We start from the raw sequence: 27,975 nt of genomic DNA, 5'->3' as shown, positions 1-27,975 counted from the left end.
AAATCTCGATTATTTTCCCATTCAGTCGAAAACTGTGATTTTCAAAAAGGACTGGGAACAACTGTTTGTCCATGGCACAATGTGGAAGGACACGATGACTTAAACTGGGAACTTGGTGCAGCATATTTAAAATATTTAGGATATAGAAACTCAATTTATGACGCTACTGGTTCTAATTTTGGTAAGATTGAAGTGATTTATAATAAAGAGACATTAGATTTTGAACAGTTTAACCAGCTGACAGCTTAAGCTGCAATAAGTAAAATGATAGAGGTCATTTAATAAAATTTTGTCTTCAAAAATGACAACTCAGATTTTAAATGCTTGTCATCAATAATTACAAAATAAACACAATGTAATGCGTGCGCTGATTGGTTTAGAGCTGTGTTTGCATTAGCGTGGGAATAACGATCTGAGCTCAACCAATCAAATCAACCAATCCATCAAAAAGAATTTGCAAATCAATAATGAATACACGTTGACGAATATTAAAACGTTATTTTTGTTTTGCATTATTGTTATTTTACAAAAGAAATAAAAGTGTTTTTCGTGTTTGCACTGGCTTATGCAAACTTCGAAGGCTTATGCAAACTAGTGCAAGCCCGAGACCGAAGTTCGAGGGTTGCACCTGCTCGAGAGTTGTCACAAACGTCTCCTAGGTTTGCATAAGCAAGTTCAAGCACGAAAAACATCTTTCATTTCTTATATAAAATAACAATATTTCGAGACAAAAAAAATTTTAATTTTTCCTCTAAAATGTATTCATAATTGATTTTCGAATTCTCTTTTGCTGATTTATTGTTATGATTGATTTGATTGGTTGGGCTCGGATGTGTTTAGCACAGGCTAATGTTAACTCAGTTTTAGACCAATCAGCCCACGCGTTTCAATGTGCTTATTTTATAATTCTTAATTAAAATCTTGTTTATGAAATCTAATGTTACGTATATTTTTCTTGGTCTAAATTAGATAATTAAAGACTTTACAGTTAAAATTAGTTTTAAAATCAATTTCGTTTTTATATTTGGAATTTTTTTATTGAATTTTTAAACTGCAATATATTTGTATTCATAAATTTATGCCAGAAAACTAGGTGAAGTAAATTTTATACCTACACAAAAAAACGGCTGTATCTAACTGCAGAAAGCGTGCCAAAAGCATCAATCTTATTATGAGCGACCTTGTAAGTAATTTTAGATAAATGTGTTATCAATAAATACTCATTCTCTTTTTATATAGTCTACATATATGTTATATTTCTTCATTTGTTGCAGGACGATATCTTTATTTTTTATATAAATAGTCTACATATATCTTACATTTCTTTATTTGTTGAAGGACGATATCTTTATTCTTTATATATATAGTCTACATATATGTTATATTTCTTCATTTGTTGCAGGACGATATCTTCGTTTGGAATCAGATATTTTAGGCAAAGCTTGGTTGGTTGGAAACTATCGCAACGACTCTCTCGTGTGCTTTTCATTTTCGTATTATATTCGCAGTCATAATAATATATTGAATATCTACCAAGAATATTTTCACAATGGATATAATCCCTTACTGTGGTCGTTAAGTGGTAATCAAGGAACTAAGTGGAAAAAAGGCCAAGTCACTGTTAATTTTACCATGGGTCTATCTAAAGTTAGCAACTTACACATACTTATACAACTTAAAATTAAACTTTAGCAATTTGTCTAAGACCCTTACTTTTTCTTCATAGTTAATCGTTGAAGCTGTCGCGAGTAGTTACGCAACAACATTTGTCTTTCTCGACAATCTTGCTTTTGCTCCAGAAAGCTGTGACACAATACCAAAGGTGGCTATTCCTAACAATGCTTTTGGTAAGTATTTGTTTTCTTGGAATGTGTAGTGTTTGCTTGGTCACTTTTGTTGTCTTTATGTTCTTGGAAATCTTCTAACTTTTCATTTGGCTCATAGTTAATTACATAATGACACAAGAAATATTGAATACAATAAATAAATCAATTGTAAACTGTCAATTGCCAATCGATTATTTGTTTTCAATGATCTATTTCAGGGGTCTCCAAACTTTACAGCCAGAGGGCCACATGACTTTCATCCAGCATGCTGAGGGCCGACGAACCGTATACTGCTTGTCAAAGAGCGAATATTTTAATAAAACGAAGTTCATAACACAAGCTTCATTAGTTAAGAAAATATTTATTCAAAATTTAAAGGTTAAATTTCAACAAAGTGTAATATCATAACAAAATCACAATTAGTCTGTTCAGTTTTCTCAATGTGAGTGGGGAAATTGGCTTTCATAAGTGTCTCTGCGGGCCGGATTGAGAGGCCCAACGGGCCGCATCTGACCCGCGGACCGTAGTTTGGAGACCCCTGATCTATTTTATAGATTGTTCCATTGGTTCATTCTTTTCATTTCAAAGTAAGAAATGTGAAAAATGTCCCATATTTACATATGAACGATAACAAACCAAACTCGTTGTCTTACCTGTAATGATGATAAAGGTACCATCAGTGTTGGCGCAGTAAGTGAACAAGAATGCATAAAAGGTAATTTTTGACATTGTGTCACTTCAGTGCTGATAAATCTATATAAGCTTAGTGTGCGTATGTTTACATATTTATATATATATAAAAAGTGTAAAACAATGTGCCCTCCCGGCTATCACCGTTGTAAAATCGGGACCACTGCACTTGGGACACAGGAAATACGGTTACACATTGTATGGATTATCATTCAGTTGTTTGGTAAAATTAATGATGGATTTAGTGAACATATAGTTATCTGTGTGTCCACGACTTCAGAGACTGGAAATTTTTTTACACAATTTCGAGTTTTTTTGCTGAAGTTTCAGCAAACGTTGACAAAATACAAACAAGAATTGTTAATTGATTAAAAAAGTAAAATCATTTCATATTCATAAGTTTGGTGCTTTTAGCTTTTGAACCTGCTGTGAAACATAATTTTGCATAGACTGCATAAAATTTTGTGTAAATTTGCATAAAATTTACGCAATAATTAGCGTAAATCATCTCATTTAACTCAGAATTTTAAATTCTGTCAACATAACAATACGGTAAAGTCTTAACTTACGTTTTTGAGCTAAAATATACAAAATTTCAGGTAATTCAATCGTTTAAGCAATTTTTGTGTTGAAAATACACATATTTCTTTGAGTAAACAATTTGCTCATTTTTGAGTAAATTGTTACACACAAAATCATAAAGAGCAGTGCGTTAAGGTGAAGAGTTATGCAATTAAGACAAGTTTTACAAAGATTTGTGATAAATGTAAGGAAATTAATTTTTAAGTCAACTCATAAAATATATGTTATTTACCGGATGGGAGGTCCGTACGGAAAAAATATTTTCACGAGGTCTCAAAAATCCAGTAATCCTCAAATATTATCGATACATGTTATCTTTTCTTTTACTAGCGCTGCATATACTGCAAGACGCTGTCAGCTAGTCAGTATTTCAACTATAAATATATTCTTGGTCTAGTGGTATACATGTCTTAGTGATCAATGTAATTTTCTACACAATAAGGGACTATCTCTTTATACATATTTATAAGTGTGTTTTAATAGATATTTTACTCTAAAACCTGTGTTGCTGTAAATGCATTCTCTGTGTGTACATTTACTAGTAATTTTGTGTAATACAATTACCCATAAGATGTGTAATTCATCCTTTTACTCAAAATATTGTGTTCAGTTGATACATTGTTATTATGTAAATTTACAAATAGTAGTATGTATTCTGTACACTACTTTTTTTGACACTGTGGATACACATTTTACTGAAACTTTTGTGTACAATTTACACAACATTTTTTACAGTTAAAACCCATCATCTTGTGTGGTTTGTTTTGGCTCCCTACAAATGCATTTCAGACTTTTTCTATATTCTTTAACAACTAATATGGCTGTTTAACTTTCGATTCCTTTTTTGTTGAGTCAAAAGATGTGATTTTCAAAAGGGACTGGGAACTACTTTATGTCCATGGCACAACGTAGGTGACGATGACTTTGACTGGAAACTTCGTACATCATACTCATCATTTTATGACCCACCACGCTATGATGCTACAGGCTTCAGTATTGGTAAGATGGCAACGTTTATAGTGAATAAGTGTTGTATGTACAACAGCTTGAATTAAAAAAAGAAAAATGATGAAGAGTATTTAGGATTTTGTCTTTAAATGACAACTCAGATTTTAAATGTCAATCAGTAAGTTACTCCTTAATAAAATCTAACGTCATAAATTTTTTGCTGGACTAAAATAGATACTTACTAAAATTAAAATCAGGTGTAGTTTCATTCAGCTAAAAGACACAAAAATAGATGATAATTTTATAGCTATTATGATTTTTTAAAAAATTTTGTCTATTGAATTTGTTAAACCACGATAATTTTATATTTCTTTATATATAAAGTCCACATATATCTTCCAATTCTTCATGTGTTGTAGGACGATATCTCTATTCTTTGTATATATGTATAGTCTACATGTAGCTTCTAGTCTTTCTAACGCTGTGAAGCAAAGTGGAGGGCAATGATGACTTTGACTGAAGACTTAGTTCACTATATCGAACATCACGTTATAATGACGACAGCCTTAGTTTTGGTATGATTTCATTTTTATATAGTAGAGAGGCTTTATTAATGAATTAGATGGAGATCGTTTAGTGAGATTTTGTTTTCAAAAATGACCACTCTGGTTTTGAACTGAGCTGAAATTCCTTTTGAATTTAGTTGATGACATGTCACACGAGCAAACTGCAGACAGTCAACGCTCAGATAAAGCTTCCTTTTAATTTCTTTAAGAATATTATTGTTTGTTTTGTTTTTCTGTATTGTTTTTAAGTTCTTTATAGCAAGTGCTTAATATGCATGGCAACCTTTAGAGAGGAGATTGGTAGTTGTGCCATTGAATGAATCAGCAAAAACCGCAAGATTTTTCACCCATAAATGTTTTAAAATCGGTGGGACAAATCAGTAATTGCTATTTCCTCTCATCACGACAATGTTCTTGTCATCAAATCTCTTCTTCAACTTAGCATTAACGTTTTTTGTGATCTCGTACAGGATCGATATTTATGGAAATAAGTATCGATCTAGTAGCACAGTAGCTTCTTGAATACTAACAAGTTGTACATTCTTGGGAATATCAACATAATTGGCCATTCTTTAAGTCTCATTTGAGAACACTTAGAACTTCTCTCTTACGTTACAGGCTTTCAACTTCTTATTGAACAAAGCATTAGTTCTTTGGTCATACTAATCGTAAACATATCTGAAGAAAATTTAGGTGTCGTAGTGATATATACTTAATTATCTTGATGTATCAAATAAAACGACGATTGATACAACATCTTTAGCCAGAGCACTAAAAGTAGCTAGCAGCATAACAAAAGGAAACGTTGAAGTTTGCTTCAACGTAATAAAATTTACTGCTGCCCTATGCAAAATCAAAAAGCTAGTATCTTTGAGGAAAGAAATTTTTCTTAATTTTTTTATTTTCAAAAGCTCTGACTGGTTAAAGCTACAAACAAACAACAACAATCGAAATTGGAAAGTTTTAATTTCCTGTCCACCCTTGAAAAACTGTCAAATTTTCGCCGTCATGAGAATTATAGGGTTCCCCGATGGAGGTGATGTAGCAGCCCCTAATCGTCCTCTTGCGCTACCCCTGAACAACGATAATTTTATATTCATAAGTTTATAAAAAAAAACTTGGTGAAATAAATTTTACAATTACACAAAGATCTTACTTATCTTAGTGTACAAGGTGTTTTAAACAACATAAATCGATCTCTATAAGAGCATTAATGTAATGGTTGATCTAGCAATCTTAAATAAATGACTTATCAACAAATATGCATTTTTTATATATATAGTTTACATATATCTTGCATTGTTTTATGTGTTGTAGGACAATATCTTTCAGCTTTCACAAGAGACCTTTCAACAGGCAAAACTTGGTTGGCGGGAATTTATCGCAACGACTCTCTCGTGTGTTTTTCATTTTCGCATTACATGTATCGCAGTTATTCTGCTGGGTCATTAAATATCTACCAAGAATATTATCACAATGGATACAATCTTTTACTGTGGTCATTAAGTGGTGATCAAGGAACTAAGTGGAAAAAAGGCCAAGTCACAGTTAATTTTACAATGGGTCTATCTAGGGTACGGAACTTAGACATACTTATTCAACTTTAAACTTTGTCAATTAGTCCAAGCACTTACTTTTTGTTCATAGTTAATCGTTGAAGCTGTTTTGAGGCATTACTACAACTTTGCAGCTATCGACAATCTTGCTTTTGCTCCAGGAAGCTGTGATACAATACCAAAGGTGGCCATTCCTAGCAATGCTTTTGGTAAGTATTTGTTTTCTTGGAATGTGAAGTGTTTTGCTTGATCAATCTTTTGCTTTAATGTTCTTGAAATTTTCTAAACTTTTCATTTGATTCATAGTTAACTTACATAATGAGACAGGAAACATTGAATACAATAAATAAATCAACTGTAGAATTTTAATTGTCAGTCAACGTTTTATTTTCATTAATCGTCTTTATAGATTGTTCAATTGGTTCATTCTTTTCCTTTAAAAGTAAGAAATGTGAAAAATGTCCCATCTATACATATCAACCATATCCAAAACAAACTCGTTGTCTTCCCTGTAATGAGAGTAAAGGTACCATCAATGTTGGTGCAGTGAGTGAACGAGAATGTATAAAAGGTAATTTTTATTATTATTAGTAAAATTTCTGTTTTGAAAAAACAATGTATTATAAACATATTTTTGTTTTTATGTTTTTCTTATTTTTTCTACTAAATGGAATAATCCCCAACGTAAAAACTTGTACATACCTTGTTTGCAGAACTAGATTTGATAATATACTTATATGTCGTATGTTATTTCGTAAAAATCCGTATTTCTTGCACGTCTTTCAACGCTCCATTCTTTCACAACAGGTTACTTATCGACATGCGCAAGTAACTTGTATGCAGTTGGTACGAATGGAGAATTTTATAAAGATTCTCCACCTACACATGCATACGATAACTGGATTGGTCGTGCAACGACAACTGGCAATTCAGGTTAGGCCAGCTTCAAGTTCCTCTTTTTTGGACCTGGCGGTCCCTTGTATGCAGTTGCTACAAATGGAACATTTTGGAAAGGTTCTCCACCTACAGATGAAAACGATAACTGGTTTGGTCGTGCAACGAAAATTGGCACTGGAGGTTGGGCCAAATTCAAATTTCTGTTTTTCGGTCCCGATTTAAACCTGTACGCCGTAAGACCAACAGGAAATCAGTTTCTAACGTCGTACGAACCAAGAAATGCGCTCGACAACTGGGAAGGTCGCGCCACGAGCATCGGCATAGGAGGTTGGCACGACTTCAAATTCCTATTCTTTGGTCCTGAAGGCTATCTTTACGCTGTATCAAATGATGGTTCATTTCGAAAAGCCTTACATCCAACATACCCTATGGATAACTGGACTGCTCGCTCAACTAAAGTCGGTACTTCGGGATGGGTGAGTTTTCGATTTCTGTTTTAGTTCTCTTTTATATACGTACATGGTTTGAGTTAACTTTTACTTTTATAGCAAATTGAAATAAAGTTGTAATTGAAGCATTACATGAGAGGTGTTATTTTTTCCTCATAGCTAGTTTTAATGTAGTGTATTTCCCAGACCCATTTTTTTTTCTAGATTTTCGCACAAGGCAATGATTCTTTGATGTTTTTTTCAACAATTTTTCGCCAAATAAGAATTTTATTCGTAAAATCCCGTTTTTTTTCTCATGCTAATCGGGAGATGCAGAAATTTTCTGCTGCTTTTGAAATTCGCAAATCGCGTAAAATGGGAAGTAGCTAAAAATATCTTGGTTGCGCTTTCAAATACAGGCGTTTCGTTTCAGGATATTGTTGTAGTGTACAGATGATTTTAACAGAATAAAATCCATGCAACGTAATCTGGTGCAGCACAAATATCAGAAAAGCTAAAAGAAAAATGTGACTCGTTAAATAGCCTTAATTACTGCAAGAAATCAAGAACAAGAGGTTTTCTTGTGGATGTCAGACTTTCAGTCAAGGACAATCATTGCATGATCGAAATCAACGTCTTTATAGATCTATAAAATTATTTTTTTTGAAACGATCTGAAGAAAAGTAGAAAATTAGCACTCTCGTCTCCTTCATAGTCTATAACCAAATCTATGAAGAGTGTGATCTTTGCCTCGTCAATTGCTGTCGTTGCCAGAGGCGAAACTAGAACGCTAATTTGGGGGAAGGGGTAAATATTCATATATGCCATAGTAGTACTGGGATAACATGAAATTTGTTCACAACAATAATAGTTTGTTTTTTCATTTATCGTTGCAGATTTTGCAAAGCCAAATATTTCTAAATTCCCGGAATCCGTGATCACTTTTGATCCCAGGTACAGTTATGAAGTTGAGAAGCTTTACAAAGTAGAGGGGTTTACAAAGCCTACGATTACGTGGTGGAAGATTGTTGGCAGTCAAGAAGAGCTGTTGTATAACTCGAGAACCGATAGAACAACTTATCATTACCTATATTTTGAACGAGATTATATATATTTCTATGACTTATCATTTCCAAAAGATAATGCAACTTTCAAATGCGTTGCTACGAACAGGATGGGAAATGTTTCTAAATCATTTGCTTTGAATATTTTGGGTAAGGTTACGTACAGATTTTCTGGTGAAATTTGTAAAATCTTTGTACTCAGATATTATGAAATTTTGCTCATCATATTAAGTCTTGTATAAAGGTTTAACTCACCTGAACTGCTCTCAGCTCACCGCCATTTCTAACTCTATATGTAACGATAGACAAATGTGTTCCTTGGTTTTGTTATAGATGATGTTTAGAAACAAAATCTTTTAATTACTTCAATTCATTTAAGAAATAAAAGATGTTTACTGTGTTTGCACATACTTATGCAAACTGAGGACATACTTATGAACAAACTGCGCGCTTGTTCTTGTTTTGAACAGTTTTCCCATCATGATATGGTGTTTCTCTTGTAGTATTGATGGCACCAAACGTTTCCCTCAACAACATTGTACAAAGGCAGGATTCTTCTTTTGAAATCGATTGTCATGCATCCGGTTATCCTCCTCCTGAAATCGAATGGAAAAAAGACGGCGAAGTAATAAAATTTAAGAAAAGCAATGATAAATCTAAAACAGATCAATGTGAGGGTATGATCGGTGGGATTGATATGAAATCCAAAGCAGATGTTCTGGTGATTTGTAAAGCTGATTACATAGAGCATTTTGGCGAGTTTTCATGTACAGCTCGCAATTCTCTTGGCAATAAGACAGCAAAAGCCAAAGTGGAAATACTTGGCAAGATCATAATTTGTTGGCAGCTAAACATTTAAAGAATGACTTTTTTGTTGTAAGAATGCTACGATCGCGTTTTACGTATTTTTTAAAAAGTTTAAACTGTTGTTAAATGTTACATTAATGCTCTTCGAGGTATCACGTCTTGAGCACTCTGCGTATTTATGGAAAATATCAATAATCATTGAAAGAAAATATCTTTTCACAATTTTTAAACTTATCTCACTGCAATACTTTATTCGGACGACTTGTAAATATTTTACTTTCGTTAGAATAGGATGAAATCTTTAATACGCATGCGCTTGTATATTATTGTAGCAATTGGCTTATTTCAAAAGCAAATTGTTAGTTGGAAAGATAAGTACGTAATTTTCTTAAATTTCAGCTCCTCCAGTTATTAAGCCATTTTCAGAGATTAAACCAAAAATCAGCCAAGAGTTTACTCTCTTCTGTGATGCTGATGGCAATCCTAAACCTACAGTATGGTGGACGAAATTTGATAATACTACATCGAACTTCAGTCCTGTTGAAAATAGAAGCAACGTGTTGTATTTTGCGTCTTTCGAAGAAGGCAACAGTGGAACTTATCGTTGTTACGCGCAGAATGATCTAAATATCACCTCGGAAGACCATGAATTGGGTTTGTCTATCTATCTTTTTATTCTTCACTTTTTGTTGTCACTTCATTGCACATTATTGCATTGTTGATCTTTTTCTAAAAAAAAGTTTTTCTCGTGGCAACCATTCATGAAATTCTCATTTATTATCAATTTTTAATCCTTTCCCAATCAAAAAAAAACAAACAGTTGTGCACATAGAAAAAGAAATGGCGACTTGAATGTCACCCTACGCGTCAGAATTTAAAACAACATTTTGAACTAATCCAAGGTTAAAATGCTTATGACACAAAATTTTGTCACCAACTTTGTTTTATTTTGTTTAAAAATACAACAGTTTTACGAATACATGTTTCGATAAATATGTGTATAAGTATGGCAATGTTAAGATATTTTACTACATACTGTGCAGTAAAACTACTATTTCTTTAAATAATATGCAATCTGATGTCCCAGTTGTACTAATTAACTATAGTGAAAAGAAGGTTCTAAATTTCTATAGGAGTAAACTAACGCCATTCAACTTTAAAGTCAATTGAGAAAACTGTGTGCTGAAAATTTTTGTCATAAACACTTTAAGCAAAACCAAAAATCAGTTGAGAAAACTGTGTGCTGAAAATTTTTGTCATAAACACTTTGAGCAAAACCAAAAGTCAATTGAGAAAACTGTGTGCAGAAAATTTTTGTCATAAACACTTTAAGCAAAACCAAAAATCAGTTGAGAAAACTGTGTGCTGAAAATTTTTGTCATAAACCCTTTGAGCAAAACCAAAAGTCAATTGAGAAAACGGTGCGCTGAAACTTTTTGTCATAAACACTTTGAGCAAAAGCATCATTGAAAAACCAGTTTCAGGTCTTGTCACGCCAAATATCGAAACCATCAAAGCACCACTAAAGGCAGATTCTAACAAAACTCCCATGGTTTTTGGTGGTATTAGTTTCTTCATTATTCTCACCCTTGTTGTCGTTGTTGCCGTTATTCTTTATAAACGAAAGAAAGCTTATGGAGGATTTTACATTCTAACCATGCCTCCACTTACTGACTACATCAAAAAGTTAGATCCACACACACCGATCACGAAGCAAACCAACAAGTTACCTTATGATGCGGAATGGGAGTTTCCAAGAAACAGACTAAATTTCGGTAAGTGTGCTTTATCGCTACTATGTGCATCGATATGGCATGAGTGTACGCGGACCTTTAGAAAATAGGTATAACTGCTTGGTGTTTGATTCCTGAGGAAAGAGTTTCAATGTTTAGGAACTCAAGTGAAAAGACCACTGTTGAGGGGTCAAAAATTTTTAATGGTCTTGGAAAGAGGTGTCTATTGCAAAGCAATACATATCTAGATTTTGTTGTTTGTTTGCTAAAGGTCTGCAATTTTTTTTATTTGTTCGGACCCCATCAGTGCTATTAGGACAATCACGTTTGTATTTAAACGCTAGTTGTACTAGTACAAAGTTTACTATATAATCAACATTCTGTAAATTGAAGATTGTTTGTAAATTTTATTGCAGCTCGAGAACTTGGCTCCGGTGCATTTGGCAAAGTATTTTTGGCGGATGCAATGGGAATTATTGCGTTTGATCCTCGTGGTAGCACTAAAAGAAAATCAACTAGACGTCGTTTTGGTGGATCCGTTCGACGAAATCATTTCGTATACAACAACAAAATGGCAAAAGTTGCCGTAAAAACTCTTAAAGGTATTTTTTCACTCACTATGCAGAACGTCATTGTTGAGAAAACCGTCCTTGTTACGTATATTAATTTTGGTCGTGTCAACGGGCCGCAAGTTGGGATTTTGGCTCATTTAAAATGATGCGTCAGTGTTTACATCTTGAAGACATGATATGTATTTATATTGAGAATTCTGGTGAAGGTTTTGGATTTTATAGAATTTTCTCTTCTCGTCATCCAACAAATTACGGCAAATCGGTATTACGTCATTCTTAATGCAGTGCAATAAAATAACTGGGAAAATATTCATTTCAGAGGACAGTGGCGAAACGGAATAAAAAGATCTGTTATCGGAGTTAAAAATTCTCATCCATGTTGGCGAACACAAGAATATCGTAAACGTATTGGGTGCATGTACTAAAGGTATGTTTATAAAACTGTCTTTTACTCTTTTACTTAGCGAATGTTCATTCATTAAGTTATTTAAGATATGCATTGATTAAGTTTATGTTGTTGACTAAGGATTAGAATGCGCTGAACTTCTTATACAATGTTTTTATTTTTGAATATGGAGTCTTTTGTATTTTTATATTATTTATTTTTGTAATGTGGTTCACTAAAATTTATAGATTTTTTTATGTATTTGGTGTTATGAAAGGCTCAAGTTTTGGATTCAATGCGTAGCCACTTTATGGCCAACTTTCAATCTTTCAGGTCGAGAAAGTGAGCTCTGGGTGATCATAGAGTATTGTTCAAATGGAAATCTGCTTCAATTTTTGAGAAATCGCCGTGAAATCTATGAAACGGAATGGAAAGGTGTTTCTAAAGATCCAAATAATCAACTAACGATGACGGACCTTGTTATTGCTGCTTATCAAGTTGCAAGAGGAATGGAGTTTCTTGCTTCGAGACTAGTAAGTATATGTTCTCCTTCATTCTTGCTTCGAGACTAGTAAGTATATGTTCTCCTTCATTCTTGCTTCGAGACTAGTAAGTATATGTTCTCCTTCATTCTTGCTTCGAGACTAGTAAGTATATGTTCTCCTTCATTCTTGCTTCAAGACTAGTAAGTATATGTTCTCCTTCATTCTTGCTTGAGACTAGTAAGTATATGTTCTCTTTCATTCTTGCTTGAGACTAGTAAGTATATGTTCTCCTTCATTCTTGCTTCTAGACTAGTAAGTATATGTTCTCCTTCATTCTTGCTTCAGACTAGTAAGTATATGTTCTCCTTCATTCTTGCTTGAGACTAGTAAGTATATGTTCTCCTTCATTCTTGCTTCGAGACTAGTAAGTATATGTTCTCCTTCATTCTTGCTTCAAGACTAGTAAGTATATGTTCTCTTTCATTCTTGCTTCAAGACTAGTAAGTATATGTTCTCCTTCATTCTTGCTTAGAGACTAGTAAGTATATGTTCTCCTTCATTCTTGCTTCGAGACTAGTAAGTATATGTTCTCCTTCATTCTTGCTTGAGACTAGTAAGTATATGTTCTCTTTCATTCTTGCTTCAAGACTAGTAAGTATATGTTCTCCTTCATTCTTGCTTCAAGACTAGTAAGTATATGTTCTCCTTCATTCTTGCTTCAGACTAGTAAGTATATGTTCTCCTTCATTCTTGCTTGAGACTAGTAAGTATATGTTCTCTTCATTCTTGCTTCAAGACTAGTAAGTATATGTTCTCCTTCATTCTTGCTTCAAGACTAGTAAGTATATGTTCTCCTTCATTCTTGCTTCAAGACTAGTAAGTATATGTTCTCTTTCATTCTTGCTTCAAGACTAGTAAGTATATGTTCTCCTTCATTCTTGCTTCAAGACTAGTAAGTATATGTTCTCCTTCATTCTTGCTTCAAGACTAGTAAGTATATGTTCTCCTTCATTCTTGCTTCAAGACTAGTAAGTATATGTTCTCCTTCATTCTTGCTTCGAGACTAGTAAGTATATGTTCTCCTTCATTCTTGCTTCGAGACTAGTAAGTATATGTTCTCCTTCATTCTTGCTTCAAGACTAGTAAGTATATGTTCTCCTTCATTCTTGCTTCGAGACTAGTAAGTATATGTTCTCCTTCATTCTTGCTTCAAGACTAGTAAGTATATGTTCTCCTTCATTCTTGCTTCGAGACTAGTAAGTATATGTTCTCCTTCATTCTTGCTTCGAGACTAGTAAGTATATGTTCTCCTTCATAGTCTTTCCATGTAAAAATTTATCGCTAAAATTTATGGATAAACAACTGAAAGTGTTTTGTATACTATTTACTTATGAACTCTTTCGTTTCTAGTGTATTCACAGGGATTTAGCAACCAGGAATATTTTAGTTACTGATAACTACGTCATCAAAATCGCCGATTTTGGTCTTGCCCGTGATGTGGGCGAAGACAGTCAATATATTAAGACTTCCACCGTGAGTAAATACTGTTTTGTAAAAATGTATATTGATTTGCTTATTTTTTCTGAACAGATACAGTATTAACTTGCACAACTAGGGTTTTGTAATCATTTTTTGTGTAGCAACATTAAAAAGCAACACAATCTTTATATGTATCTTTTATTCAGTTCGCATACATGATGTTTTGATCCTACTGTACTTTTGCAGGGATTACTACCAGTGAAATGGATGGCTATTGAGGCAATTATTCAAAGACTCTTCACCGAAAAGAGTGATGTGTAAGTTGTAGAATAGTGAAGTGAATGAAGTCCATGCATTGAAGACCATGTTAATTTTCGGCAAATTTTCACACTCCTTCATGCCTAATTTTTTTTTCTTCTGTATGTAGTTGGTCATTTGGTATTGTATTGTGGGAATTGTTTACATTAGGTAACTACTGAGTTTCTATAATATTTAATTTGGATTTGATGCTTGCTTCCTGTTCAAATGTTTTTCTTATTTTTTGTTATCATTGAAATAATGATTTCATGACTATTTTGTTTATTTACAGGTGGCACACCTTATCCTGATGTTCCTCCAACTGAGGTTGCAGATTTACTTGCACGCGGGCATAGAATGGAACCGCCTCATGCATGTCCTGAAGAAATGTAAGAATTTATGTCAAAAGTCTTCGTAGGATATTAACTCATCAGTTTAAGATTTACTTTATTTCATGCAGATCGACACTTATGATGAAATGTTGGCATGCGGATAAAGATTGTAGGCCTACATTTTCAGAACTTGTTAAAATCCTCGACAAAATTATCGAACTTCATACTTCATCTGAGGTTGGTAATTTACTTTGCCTCTTGTTTCTCGAACTTATTGAAATGCTTGACGAAATTATTGCGCTTTATACTTCATCTGAGGTGTGTAATTGACGTTGTATCTTGATATGCGTCGTGTCTTAAAATAGAAATTATTAATGTCGGGAAATAGACGTGTATGTGTTGTGGCATCGCTTAGGGATCCTGGAGGGGGCAGGTATCTCCATAAATTTTTATGCCCACTCTTCCATTTGAATTTCATCAAATATTTTCAGGCCTTGTCCACAAAGAAATTATCTTTCTAACTTGTTTCCCCCTCCCCCATCTTGGAGAGTCTACGCCATTGTTTGTATGCTTCTTGTTGCTCAACATTCATCTCTTCGACAGGGAGGTCAAGGGTACCTCGAGGTACAAGGTGAACTAATGAACGACTATTTATCGCCATCCGAGGTGAAGACTCCAGTAATGGATCCATTTCAATGCAATTCTCCCTTACCACCAGTTCCATCGCCGGCTGATAACGAAAGTTTTGCGCTTTTACCAAGAGATCAAAATGCGAGGAGGGATAAATTCCGTTTTGATAAAGGATTCGGTAATAAAGAAAGAAAGAATAGCGAAATTGAGAAAATGCATAATGATCGTAAATCGGAAATGCCGAAGCATTCAGATGTAAATTTGTAAGTTTGTCTAAAAGTTGTTAGTGATTAGAAAATATCAATTGCCGTCCCATTTTCACTTTGGCATACACTAGGGGATTTTTGAAAAAAGTTAAAACGTAATTAGCAATTTTATTTTAAAATGGATCACTTTCTATCAGTTTGATCTCTTGTATCTATTTGTTCTTCCAAGAATGATTTACATTCCAAGTACATAAATTACCGTTTAAACAGTAAATAATTTGATATAAATATCAATTTTTGGCAGTATTTGTCGTACAACATTTTGTAGGCAGAATATACCAGGCTCTTGTTTTGCTTAAGAGTATTAAAATGTGTTAAGTGGCCGACAGTCATTGTTGAGTGGCCGACAGTCATTGTCGATGCTCGCTTTAATGAAAGTTGACTGGGTGTTGAAAGAGATTTTGATAGGGTAACTTATCGAGAGAGAATTTATTAAGCACTTTATTTATAGAGAGAATTCCCCCGATAGTCTATAGAGAATATATCCCCATTTAAACTCCATAGAAATAATACAACGTACAGCCCGAAGAGAGACTTCACCGTATAGACGTGAAGAAGTAATTTTTTGTTTTTAGTTTCCCTGAAAATTCACCCAATAATCATAATAATGGGAAATTAATTATGAAAGAGAAGACAATAGATGAACACTTTACAGAAAAAGACCGCGACTCGTCGGAGGAGAAAGAACATCATTCGTATTATGCTAATTTGCACAAGTCATGTGTGTAAACTGGGGAATGCAAGTTTGAAAAACAGTTCGTTATTGCAAAGAAAGAGATAAGCTACCAACAGAACTTTGCCATCGTGTTTATGTAATATTATTTTTAATGTGTTGTGTTTTCGAGCGCCAAAAATAGGAAGTATCAACTCAAAATATGCTAAGCATTTAATTTCTAAATATATTCTTGGAATTGCAACCAATCTCTACAGTTCTACCTATCTCCTATGTTGATATAATATTCTCTTGTGTTTGACCACCAACATGGCGGTCAAATGTGTTCATATATTATTCATGTGTCATGTGTTCATATATTATCAGCAATATGTTTTTCGCAAAATGACTATTGCTCTCTATTTTTTTCAGTTTTTCTTAAAGCTTCATAAGTACTGCGGCTCGCCAATCAAAATTTCCCTGGTTCAAGCACTACGTATATTGCTAACAATCCCACAGCACATGCAGTGCAGACATTAAAGTTCTTTTTACTGCATTAAGATAGTACCGTTGTGTTCTTTCACTCAGCCCACTTTTTTGAGTAGCGAACACGTTGTACCATACCAAACACCCTCGAAATGATCGAATCCACATATTTGAAAACTTTCCAATATTTGAGCAAATATAGTTAAGGAAATCTGGAATGATTTTTTATCAAGAGTCAAGATAAACTTGGTTCATCAAAGAACTAATTGTGGTTTATAGACGTATGAAACTACAAAATGTTTTTGATTTTTTGTGAAGTGCGATGTTTGTGTGCTTCGTGTTCATGAATTTAAACTAACGCAAACATATGAGAACAAATGGAAGTTGTGCATGACTGACTTCTTTTGAAAGTGATTTTGCTTTCTGAAGAAAACAGTTGGGCACAACGGAATAGATGAATATGCACTACCCCCACCCCAAACTAACGTTCTAGCTACGGTCCTGCCAGTTTTTATACGTACAGGCTGTGTCAAAAAAACTGCTCATCTTTAATATGCAGATCAGAAGACATTTTTGATATGCATCATTTAGCCGTATTGAACCCCAAGAAGATGTAAACGTCATTGGAAAGAATTTCATGCTTGTGTTGTTCTAAAAACCTAACCCCACGACAAAATACACAAGCTGCTTGTACCCTTCTGTTATTAAACTGATTAACAAAGTCATCATTTCTCTAATTATGTTTACATTAGTGTTCTAATTGGTCCCATGTTACAATATTTTTATAACTTTATATTTAATGATAGTGAGAACAATGCAAGATCATGGTGTTTGTTGTTAAACTTGAACAGTACTTTAGCTAAAAACTATCTTGTTTTATGCGTGACATTAGGCACGTGCAGTATATATATGGAACATAGAGTTGAGCCACTCTATTGAAAATTTTTATGCCACTCATATCTTATCACGCATTTGACTGCCATAGTTGGCTCAGCGGCAGTCAGTGAAATGCATTTCCTTATCAATAGAAGCGCTGGGCAGGCTAGTGGCAGCCATTAGTCTAATTATATCCACAGCAGCAAGTTGTACATCAAAGTGAACCTATGTTTATTCCTTATACTGTGGCTTTGTGGAAGGAATCAATCATGATTCTGAATCCATCGTCTTTCTTTCGTTCATCGCTATATTAAGGGAGCAGGATTCATTCAGGTTGGATTTAAATCTTTATTTAATACTTTGGAATTATTTTTAATTTACTTACTGAGAGGTCTATGTCATCAATGATTCTTTCATGAAGTGGCACAAGATTACAAAAGCTCTCAACACTTGCAAAGCGCCCAATACAAAATTAATAATAGAGATGACTTTTGTCAGTCACTAATCTGTGATATTACAATTGACTATACATACATATTGTCTGCTTTCTGGCGTGCCGTCAACAGACTCTGATTCCCACAAAACATGGCGTGTGCTTGCAGACGATGAAGTTTGTTTGTAATATGCATAGAACGTTCTCGTTTGACCTTTCGTTTATCGTTTTACGCAATCATCGTTGTAACCATTTTAACCAGTCTTTTGGAATTTACCACACAAATAAGTTCACCCACGTGACCACATCGGCTGGAGTCATTGGCTAGAATCCACAAAATAGAATATTCTTTTGTGTAAGACGTCCATTAAAGTATTTTACAAACTTCCAAAGATCATTATCATTTCACTGTGGTCAAATGTACAAGAAACTTGATGTACCTTACTTTTGTTTAGTGTCGTTCAGTTCTTATTCACGCTGTGTATTGCCTAGTTAAATTGGGTGCATGAGTAAGTTCAAAGCGGAAAGCAAATTCATGATATTGTTTTATCCAATCTTTTAAATGAATTAGTAATAAAAATAGTATGGATTAGCATAGTGAAGAGAATGACTTTTCAAACATTTGATATATATCAAGCTATGGGTATTGAAACTATTGATGGATGCAAGGACTTTGGAACGTTTTCAATAGTGGAGGAGGCAAAGTGTGGCAAAGTTATAAAAAAAATTTAGAACATTCAAATTGTCGAGACAGCTAAAAAAGGACCATTTTCCAGTTAGGTAGCCTTACTTTTATTGTGGCTTCCTTTACCTGTGCAAAATTACCTATAAATTTTATCCAGCAAGAATTATTTATAGAAACGTTTTTTACACTGCAAAGAATTATTGGTTACTTAGTTAATGTTAGGGTTTAAATACACCACATGGCAACTAAGATAAATATTTAAAATACTCAAATTTTGCAGTAGAACCCCTCTCCCTCTCGCCAGTTCCAACGTTTCTTTGATAAAAGAAAATAGTTCCAATGCACAAAGTCTCCTCCTTGTAAAATTAAACATAAGTTAGTTGCACATACTCTTAACAAAATGTTATTAAAAGTAAATTATATAACAACAAAAGGAACACGGCTGACAATCTGCAGTAATATAAATACAATAATACAACACTTTATATGGTATTATCTCTTAAAATAATAAGATTTCTTTGTGGACACCATTGCCGTTATGTCTTGATCTGGCGCCTATTTTATTGAATGGTATGATAATTGATAATTGCAGGAGAGCGTACAGATAATAGCGAAAGTTGTAAGACAATAAACTGGAATATTGGACAGTATGATGTGCCACATTTTTGCACGAAAGGAAAATGTCAAGAGGGTAAAAAGTAAAAATAAATCACCTTAGAGCAATGTGTGTTTTTCACGTGAAACTATTTATACACAATAATATTACTGATTAAAAACAAAATATTATTTGAATTTTGTTCATCGAATTTTGTTTAAACAATGTCTAAATTCTAAAGCCTAAACGATGTAGACTCATCTCAGAGTGCTGAAAAATGAAGCTTTGCATGTTGTGCGCATGTTTCATAATAATATGCATTCTACAGATGATTTAAACACGTACGATTTCACCTTCGTGACCCTTGTTTCCTGCTTGTAGTGGCTATTTATAGCTACAAAAAGTAATTGCTGTTAAGAGAAGCAACTAGTACACAATGACAAATTCATATATTTTTTTCATTCTCTTAACTCTCTTAATAAAAAGCCATGTGAAGCGGTTTGACGAAGATAGCACAACGAGAAAATAATGTACTAGGATCTTGGTAAGAGCGATGAAAAGAAGTATTACATACTGATAAAATACAGCTAGTTTTGACAGTCAAATTTTTTCAATTGTATGGTGCATGTGATAAAGTAAAAAAGTGCTCATTATTGACCACACACGAGTTGGGCAACGGTGTGTTGTCTGCGTTCCACTTTTTGCAAAGTTTAGGAATTACTTAATACTTGTCATATGCTTGAAGGTCTTCTGATATGTAAATTACGGCATATCTTTAATATTTCTTAATTATGTGCATTCTACAAATTAAACCATTAAACAACACGCACGATTTCACCTTCGTGACCCTTGTTTCCTGCTTGTAGTGGTAAATTTCTACAAAAAATAATTGTTGATAAGAGAAACAACTAGTACACTATGACAAATTCATATCTTTGTTTCATTCTCTTAACTCTCTTAATATAGAGCTATTTGAAGCGGTTTGACAGAGATATAGCTCTACAGTCAACCAGAAAATATGTACTAGGTTGCTGGTAAGAGCGATGAAAGGAAGTATTACATGCTGCAAATAAAATACAGCCCGTTTTGACAGGCAAATTTCTCCATTGTTTGGTGCATGTGATGATGTAAAATGTGCTCATTATTGATTACACGAGAGTTGAGCAATGGTGTGTTGACTGCGCTCCACTTTTGGGAAGATAAGAAATTACTAGACGTATGTTTGGTCGTATATCCTCTGATATGTAAATTAAGGAATATATCCATACTCATGACAACATTCGAATGAACTTTGTGAATAATGGCAGATCATAGTGATTGTTTTGAGCAGTACTTACGTCAAAATAGTCTTGTTTAAAACATGAATCTGCTTTAGTGGAAGGAAGCACCATTTGAGTCTTGATGGTTAATCCGTTATCTTATGGAAGGAAGCAACAAGTGAGTCTTTTGTAGAAGTAAGAAACATGCGAATCTTAATGGTTACCGTTAGTCCGGGGAAGCAAATTCATACAGATCACTGTGATTAGACTTGCCCTGTAATCTTTACTCGCTACGTTTTGGTGAAACACGTTCTTACTTAATGAGAAGAAAATGTAAATTTGATTATTTTTATGGTGTAATGAAGAAGAAAAAAAGCACGCTTTCATACATTAACATGAAACTACTTCTAAAATTTTCAAAAATTTATCACGCAAACTTTCTAAAAAGCTATGCAGTTTTTCATTAAATGATGATGCTATGCTTCACACCTTTCCAAACTAACAGTGTGATGTCGTAAAGCGTTCCACACTTCATCAGCATATTTGAGTGCGACTTCCTTCGAAATGATGCTGTTGTCATAACAGAACATGTAATTGATGACATCATTCAAACCCATGACATAGTTGCCAAACGTTCCAAATCTCCTGTGAATTGGTGTGCCAACGATGAATTCTTCTGGGCGAACCAATTGCGGCGAGATTTTAAAATTACCTATGGCAAGCCATTTCGGAAAAAAGGTGGTCGAGAAAAAAATCTCCGTTGAGAAAGCAAACCGATGTTGAGAAACACGTGTTTATCATTGAGAATTTGCAGATGGCAGTTCAGTAAAGCAAATGTATTGTGAGAAAAAATTCCCGGTCGAGAAAAAATCCCGGTCGAGAAAAAAATCTCGGTCGAGAAAAAAATCTCGGTCGAGAAAAAAATCCCGGTCGAGAAAAAAATCCCGGTCGAGAACCAGTGCACGCCATTGTGCACGCACTACCTGAAGATTGGACATGAGGCAGACGAGGGCTGTCATGTAGCACTGCATATTTGGTACTAATATGAATTTGGGACTACTTTGAACAGCACAATCATCAGCACAATTCATCACCGCATTCAACTGAAATTTATTGATAAAAACAATAAAGCAATAAAGTCCTGTTGAGGGACTTACTCCCCTTTCTCTGCCTGGTCTATTTTGAATGATAAATTTTAGTTGAATATGATGATGATTATTGTGATGACTGTTGTGTTGAATGTGGTGCCCATATGTGGGTGCCCATCGTGGTGCCAAATTCACAGTAGCAATTGTAAGATGGATGCGAATGCGAGCAACGGGTCACCAAGAGCAGGTCAACTTATTAACAACATTTTAGCTCGAGTCGAAGAATTGTCAGAAGTTATTTCACCATTTCGTGAAAACTCTGAATTATCGTCTATAAACGAGGAAGTGGCACGATCTTTTAATCGCGGAGGCCGAGGACACGACATAAATTTACAACAATCAACAGCAATGTCGAGCACAGGTACCAGTTTTGCCACCGTTTCGTCCATAGAACCAAGGCAATATTTTCCTGCTATGAAGCATAACAAGCGAATTTTGAACAGCAGCAGCTCCTCAAGGAAAAAGCAATCAAAAATGAAGAAGGGGCCAAGTGGTCCTTTCATACGAGACATAGTCCTTTTGTCAGGGCCAAATGTAAACGCTGTCCCCTGCCAAAGCGCAAGAGTCAATCTAGTGGAAAATGGTCATATTATTTTAGGCTTCCAGCTGATGAAAGAATGGAAGGGATATGAAGTAGAGATGCATGTGAGAAATGCGTTTGGTGACAAACTAAAAGATCACAATATAGATATTGAAATCGTAATGTCGGTCCACAATACATTGCATCCACCCTGTCTTGCACCGAACCAAACCTTAAATGGCTTCATGGTGCACAAAGTGTTCAAAGATAAACCAATTTATGTCAGGCCATCAGTACAGATATTGGAACCATTAAGCAACAGAATCAACAAACCTGAACATTTGAATGATCGAGAGGACCTGTGTATTGTGCAGGTATGCTTGTCTTGTCTGCCTTTTCATTTTTTCAAATACATTCTGCTAGAAATAAATTTACGAATTAGTCATTAAACATCATTTTTTATTGTTTGTCCATTTTTTCAACATTTTTTCGTTGTAAAGGAAGAATCATGATAATTTTTTATTTTCATATGTAATAGGATGACTCAAGTGATGATGAGTTTCTAAGATCTGCGTTTACTAATGAACCTCCTTGCATATCTTCATATCAACATCCTGGAGTTGAGGAACACAGTGAAATGGAAGTGACTAATAATCCACCTGCTGTCCGAGAAACCTCTTTGCCATCCGTTGGTACTATTTCAGACTGTTCTCACAACAATGGAAATGTTCAGAATGAAGTTCAACCAGAAGATCCAAATTCTGTTGATATGTCCAATATTTCTGGTATGTTTGTTAAAACATTTTGCATCAAAATGAAATCTAAGGTTTAAGCTGGATTGTTTGCCTTTTGTTATTTGTGATATTTACATCATAAAGTTCTACTACTGAAGATTTTGCTGTCACACATGTTTAATGAGTTATTGTTGAATTCATTTTGTTATTTGTAAATCAGTCTTTAGACCTTGGATAGACCTTTACTACATGTTTTTTTCAAATTAAGCATTCCACCCTTAATGGTGCATTATTGCTTAAGCCAGAGAAAAAACATAGAGCAGGAGTACTCTTTTTTAACGGTATTCTTTTTCTTTTAAAGCTGTTGAAACTTCATCAGAAGTGCTTTTGGAAAATGAAAATCTGTCAACTCTTTTGGAAAGTGAAAATCTTCCAACAAGTAACATTGTGATACACTGATCAAATCTTAAGCATAACATGATTGATGCATTTTGTGATGAAGAAATTTTAAATTCAATAGTTATAGTTAAAGTTATTGATGACAGAGGGCAAATGGAGAAAGGTGAAGGGTGGAGTATTTAGAGATATACTTACAGGGTTTTGGCAGGAATTCTTTGTATCTGCTACAGTCGGTGCCAATGAAAAAATCCCAGCTATCCGGCATGATTATCAGAGTGAGCAATGGAAAGCTATTGCAAGAGTGTTTGTGTATGGTTTTTCTCAAGAAAGGTATCTCCCTATCCAGCTCTCACCTGCTTTTATATCTGTGTGCTTGTTTGGTGAATCTTGCATTACTAAAGCATTTCTTTTGGAATCTTTTAAGGCATTTTTGTCAGTCAGTGAGCAAGAAATAGTTAATGAAGTAGTTAGTGGGAATATGAGCCCCCTTGATGATGATGTTATGGAATTTTTAAGTAGCTATCAATGTTTTACCACTCCCAGTGAAAACAATATTGAAAATATTATTTGGCAGTTAGCTCATAAAGAAATCATCCAAAAGCCCCGTTATATTGCAAACTGCTGGACCCCAATCTTATCCTTGCTAAAAAGATACATGCCATTTCAGTCACTTGAAAATTTGGTCTTGCTATATAATGAGAAAAAACCTAATGCGAAGAAAGTTGTGAAGCTTCTTGATGCCCATCCTAATACAGATGCAGAAAGGGCATGCTTAGATCACCTGAAAAGATTTATAAGGTCCATTGAAGGAAATATTGGTACTTTTTTGCAGTTTACAACTGGAAGTAATGTACTGGTTTGCAAAAATAAGCATTTCTTTCAATAAATTGGAAGGCTTAGGCAGACGTCCTGTTGCACATACATGCACTCCTACTCTTGAAATTCCCAGCACATATCAAAGCTATAATGAACTTTCAGAGGACTTCTCAAACTTGCTGAGTAATAAAATGCTTGGGCTTTTGACATTGTTTAAAAATATTAAGCGCATTACATTAAATGTTATTGCTCCATAAACTAAAACTTGTTCTATTTTGTTATGTTAAAATTTATTTTATAAAGACCAGAATTTTATTCAGGACTGTTACAGAGGAAGACATTTTAAAATATTGTTGTATCTTATATATAAATGAACTTTATCAAATAGGCTGGTTTTTCTTGTTCTTTTTCATATGTTGTGTTTTCTAAGTTTCTGATCAACTTTTTTCTATCACCATCACAAAATGTCAGTAAGTGTTTGTAATGCTGCACAATAGAAATTGATGCCATAATTACCATCATTTGCCACTGGATTTGGAACAGTATTGTGGACAATGGACCACTGTTCAGGTGACAAAATAATTCTGCCCTCTGGGACAACAATGTTGTTATCTGTTTCAATGTCAGAAATATCTCCATCGAAGTCCACTCCATAAAATGTAAAGTCTGTAACAAGCTCATCCACTTGGTTGGGAATATTGCCAGAGTACCACAGTGTCATTGGTGACTTATGACCCATTGTTCTAAGTCCATGGTAGTTCCACTGACTTTCAAATTCTCGAGTGATGCATTTATTCTAGGCAAGAACACTATCTCAAGAGCCAACAAATGTGCTTCATTATCTACATCCAGTAAACCACTATTTTCCATTGTAATAAACAAGTCCTTGTATAAAGCTCCCAGTACTCTATTCACTTCTCGCCACAACCGTTCAATACGTTGGTTGTGAACACTGGTACCTGCAATAAAGCTTCCTCTTCCTGTGCCTCGAGTTGTAATCATGAACTTTGCAATCTCAACGTTTTCCACTCCGCGGTCTGCTTGAACACGTGAAGGAACACCAAATTTTTCATTACCTTCGATAAAGAACTGTACAGCAGTAGTTGCTAAGTTGTTAGTAGAACATTTTAAATAAATGATAGCTCGACTGTAGCCATCTATACAACCGTGAACTACAAACCTCCACTGTATAAGTTTGTGGTTGGTATCAACGTGCCATAACTCATTTGAAGCAGCCACATTGTGCATTCTTCTTTGGATAGTAACACGCTTTCTTACAGCCCTTCCCACAGGATCAAGTAAACGAAGGCATTCTCTCACTCTGTTCCTTTGTACAAAAATTTGACGAGCAACTAAGCCTCCTCGAATATAAGTTTTGCCAGCATATGGAGTTTGCTGTAGTATACTCTCTATAACTGATTTCAATTCGGCGTCAGTGATTTCAGAAAATGTTTGCGATATGTTTAGCTCTTGGCGGTAGTTGTACAGTGTCCTTTCGTTTATACCCAGCGTTTCTGCGATTGATTTCCAATTCATACCCGTTTCTCGTAATGTTTCTATTTGCTCTTTAGAAACAACATATTTAGGCCTTCCACCAGTGAGCTGTCGACTCAAAGTTAACCTATTATATGGAAGTTGTTCACGACATTGCGACTGCACTTCACTAACAAGGATATGTAACTCTCTGACTAAATTCTCAAACAAACTCTTTAACTCTTCGTGGCCAAATTTGGATTCAATAACTGATTGAAGAGCAAAAACAACGTGAAAATGTCCCTCTAACTTTCTACATACATATTCTTTCGCGTTGGCATCTTCACTATCACGCTACACAATAACTAAACAAGACTGTAGGGAAGTAAAAAACGCTATAATATCTTGAACATCCGCCATTACGCCATTCGTAGTATATCAGAGCGCTGCTTAAAGTTGCAAAGAACAGTGCTATGAACCATGGTATAACTATAAATTATGTTGTTACGACTGGCATTTTATTTCTCGACCGAGATTTTTTTTTCGACCGGGTTTTTTTTCTCGACCGGGAATTTTTTCTCACAATACATTTGCTTTACTGAACTGCCATCTGCAAATTCTCAATGATAAACACGTGTTTCTCAACATCGGTTTGCTTTCTCAACGGAGATTTTTTTCTCGACCACCTTTTTTCCGAAATAGCTTGCCATAATTACCGATATTCGATAGAGTAAGAGACGACTTCTGGCGGTTTGCTAATGTAAGTTTTCCCTGCTGCAGACACTCTTTCAGGAATCCGTTGCTGTCACTTTCGATGCGCGACAAGAATGTTAAATGCTTATCCCGTTTCATATCGTCTCGCAGGCTTTTGCTCAACGTATTAGCCAGTTCCCAAAACTTTTTGTAAGATATTGATAGTGGAAGATTGTAGGTCAATGCACCGAAATGACACGCTACGTAATCAGGTGGAAGTCTAGGTATGTGGTCTGAACCGACTTGCGTCAGACATGTTATATCATTCGTGCTGGTCAAAGGCAATCCAATGACGTTGATAAGGTTTTGAAATGAAAAATGACAGGCAGCAAGGAGGGTCCCTGTAATGGTACTTTTGTTTCTTCGGCATTCTTGAATAAGGTGTCGTGTCCAATCGGCGGGGATTTTACGAATGATGACTTTTGTTTTTGGTGCTTGCTTGTGGGTGTTATCTTCAATGGTGGGAATGTGTGATAGCACTGGATTTATGTAGTCAGGTGATAAAATATACGAACTGTTTATGTGTTGAAGTTTGTGCGACAAAAGTGATGCCGAATTAGGATATAATGGAGCGCTTGTAATATCTTCCAGACTTGGGGCTGTTCCTTTGTAAGTATTCCAGTGTTTGTCGTAAGAAAACAGCCAAACTTGGTGCGTTTGCAATAGCATGTGAAATTGCCAAGACTATTCCTCCTTTGTATGTGCGAGTGTAGCAATTTTAATATCCAGGAATTAAAACAACTTTCCATAGATCTCCATCATTCGCTTCCAAATTTGTAGTTTGAAACACCTCTTCTGTAATATCTTCAATCTCGTCGATTTTCTTGTTAATAATGGAAAGTTTAAAGTTTTCATGTCGGTCGTCGCAAATGAATTCTTTTGATTCCATTGTTTCTCTGATTGTTGCACGCAACAAGGGATGCCTTTGCGAGACCATTTGAAGAGCTTTTCGCAAGGCATTCACTTCTATGGGGATTTTGGAACTTATTGGTGTCAGAAGATAAGAGAATCCAATTCCTTTTTTGTAAAATTCATGGAAAAGAGATTCAAGGCCGTCAAGGGGCTCATTTCTTTAATATCAGTCTGTCTATTTCTATTTTGTACCACAGGCTGAGAAAAAAAATGCTTCGCACAAATGCGCGCGCTTTTAAGAAATTTGCTCATCATCAATGATACTTGCATCATCAATGATACTTGATAATGCTGTGAAAAGTACAGGATTGGGAATGATGCTAAATTTTGGTCCGCTGGCATATTTATTGTAATAATTCCAAATCATATGATTGGATGCATATAATCATGTGATCATTGGAAAATCAAAAAATTCCAAATTTGTGGACGACCAGTGTTGACGACAAGCGCAAGGTGTCCCCCAACAACTAAATATTTTCAAATGGTTCAAATTGAATTAAAATTTAGAGAGTTTTCTTTTGCGCATTTCGAGTATATGTCTAGTCGCGGGTTGCAGTCAAAAATTCGCTTGTTCGCAGATAAGGGAGGGTTTTCAAAATTTCGCTAACATTCCCTTTTCTGATGAAAGAGCTTAAAGGAAAGAAGTATTATTGGTTTGGAGAGCATTACATTTGAAATTTTCTTACTCTGG

At 34.7% G+C, this 27,975-nt stretch overlaps 2 protein-coding genes and 1 long non-coding RNA gene across 3 annotated transcripts; 2 read left to right on the top strand and 1 right to left on the bottom strand.

Annotated features, from left to right (window-relative positions):
* Positions 1 to 6,728: 6,728 nt before the first annotated feature.
* Positions 6,729 to 16,604, top strand: LOC124445248 (fibroblast growth factor receptor 2-like). Its single transcript, XM_046995952.1, is given in 18 exon segments — positions 6,729 to 6,739; positions 6,882 to 6,910; positions 6,976 to 7,101; positions 7,156 to 7,527; positions 8,390 to 8,707; positions 9,061 to 9,381; positions 9,764 to 10,018; positions 10,843 to 11,139; positions 11,514 to 11,699; positions 11,989 to 12,096; positions 12,388 to 12,587; positions 13,950 to 14,072; positions 14,265 to 14,335; positions 14,446 to 14,486; positions 14,608 to 14,704; positions 14,776 to 14,884; positions 15,251 to 15,540; positions 16,119 to 16,604. Coding segments are annotated over 18 exon segments (3,108 nt in total). The 3' UTR covers positions 16,273 to 16,604.
* Positions 16,605 to 17,366: 762 nt separating this feature from the next.
* On the bottom strand, positions 17,367 to 18,203 carry LOC124447376. Its single transcript, XR_006948714.1, has 2 exons — positions 17,943 to 18,203; positions 17,367 to 17,862 (listed from the first exon to the last, which is right to left on the bottom strand). It is a non-coding gene; the product is annotated as an uncharacterized LOC124447376 (long non-coding RNA).
* A 3,298-nt stretch (positions 18,204 to 21,501) lies between these two features.
* Positions 21,502 to 23,448, top strand: LOC124447357. The gene is made up of 3 exons (XM_046998270.1): positions 21,502 to 22,571; positions 22,736 to 22,982; positions 23,293 to 23,448. Exons 1-3 carry the CDS (start codon positions 21,735 to 21,737, stop codon positions 23,388 to 23,390), a joined length of 1,182 nt encoding a protein of 393 aa, XP_046854226.1. The 5' UTR covers positions 21,502 to 21,734; the 3' UTR covers positions 23,391 to 23,448.
* The last annotated feature ends 4,527 nt before the right edge of the window (positions 23,449 to 27,975 follow it).

Source organism: Xenia sp. Carnegie-2017, unplaced genomic scaffold, assembly GCF_021976095.1.
Source record: "Xenia sp. Carnegie-2017 unplaced genomic scaffold, XeniaSp_v1 HiC_scaffold_22, whole genome shotgun sequence".
NCBI lineage: Eukaryota > Metazoa > Cnidaria > Anthozoa > Malacalcyonacea > Xeniidae > Xenia > Xenia sp. Carnegie-2017.
This window is presented reverse-complemented; position numbering and strand designations above follow the sequence as displayed.

What these genes read in the sequence shown, in the direction of transcription:
- LOC124447357 (XM_046998270.1), top strand. Translation starts at nt 21,735, where the DNA reads ATGATGATGATTATTGTGATGACTGTTGTGTTGAATGTGGTGCCCATA. An exon ending in AGGACCTGTGTATTGTGCAG is followed by an intron (nt 22,572 to 22,735) that starts GTATGCTTGTCT and finishes CATATGTAATAG; the next exon opens with GATGACTCAAGTGATGATGA. An exon ending in TGATATGTCCAATATTTCTG is followed by an intron (nt 22,983 to 23,292) that starts GTATGTTTGTTA and finishes TTTCTTTTAAAG; the next exon opens with CTGTTGAAACTTCATCAGAA.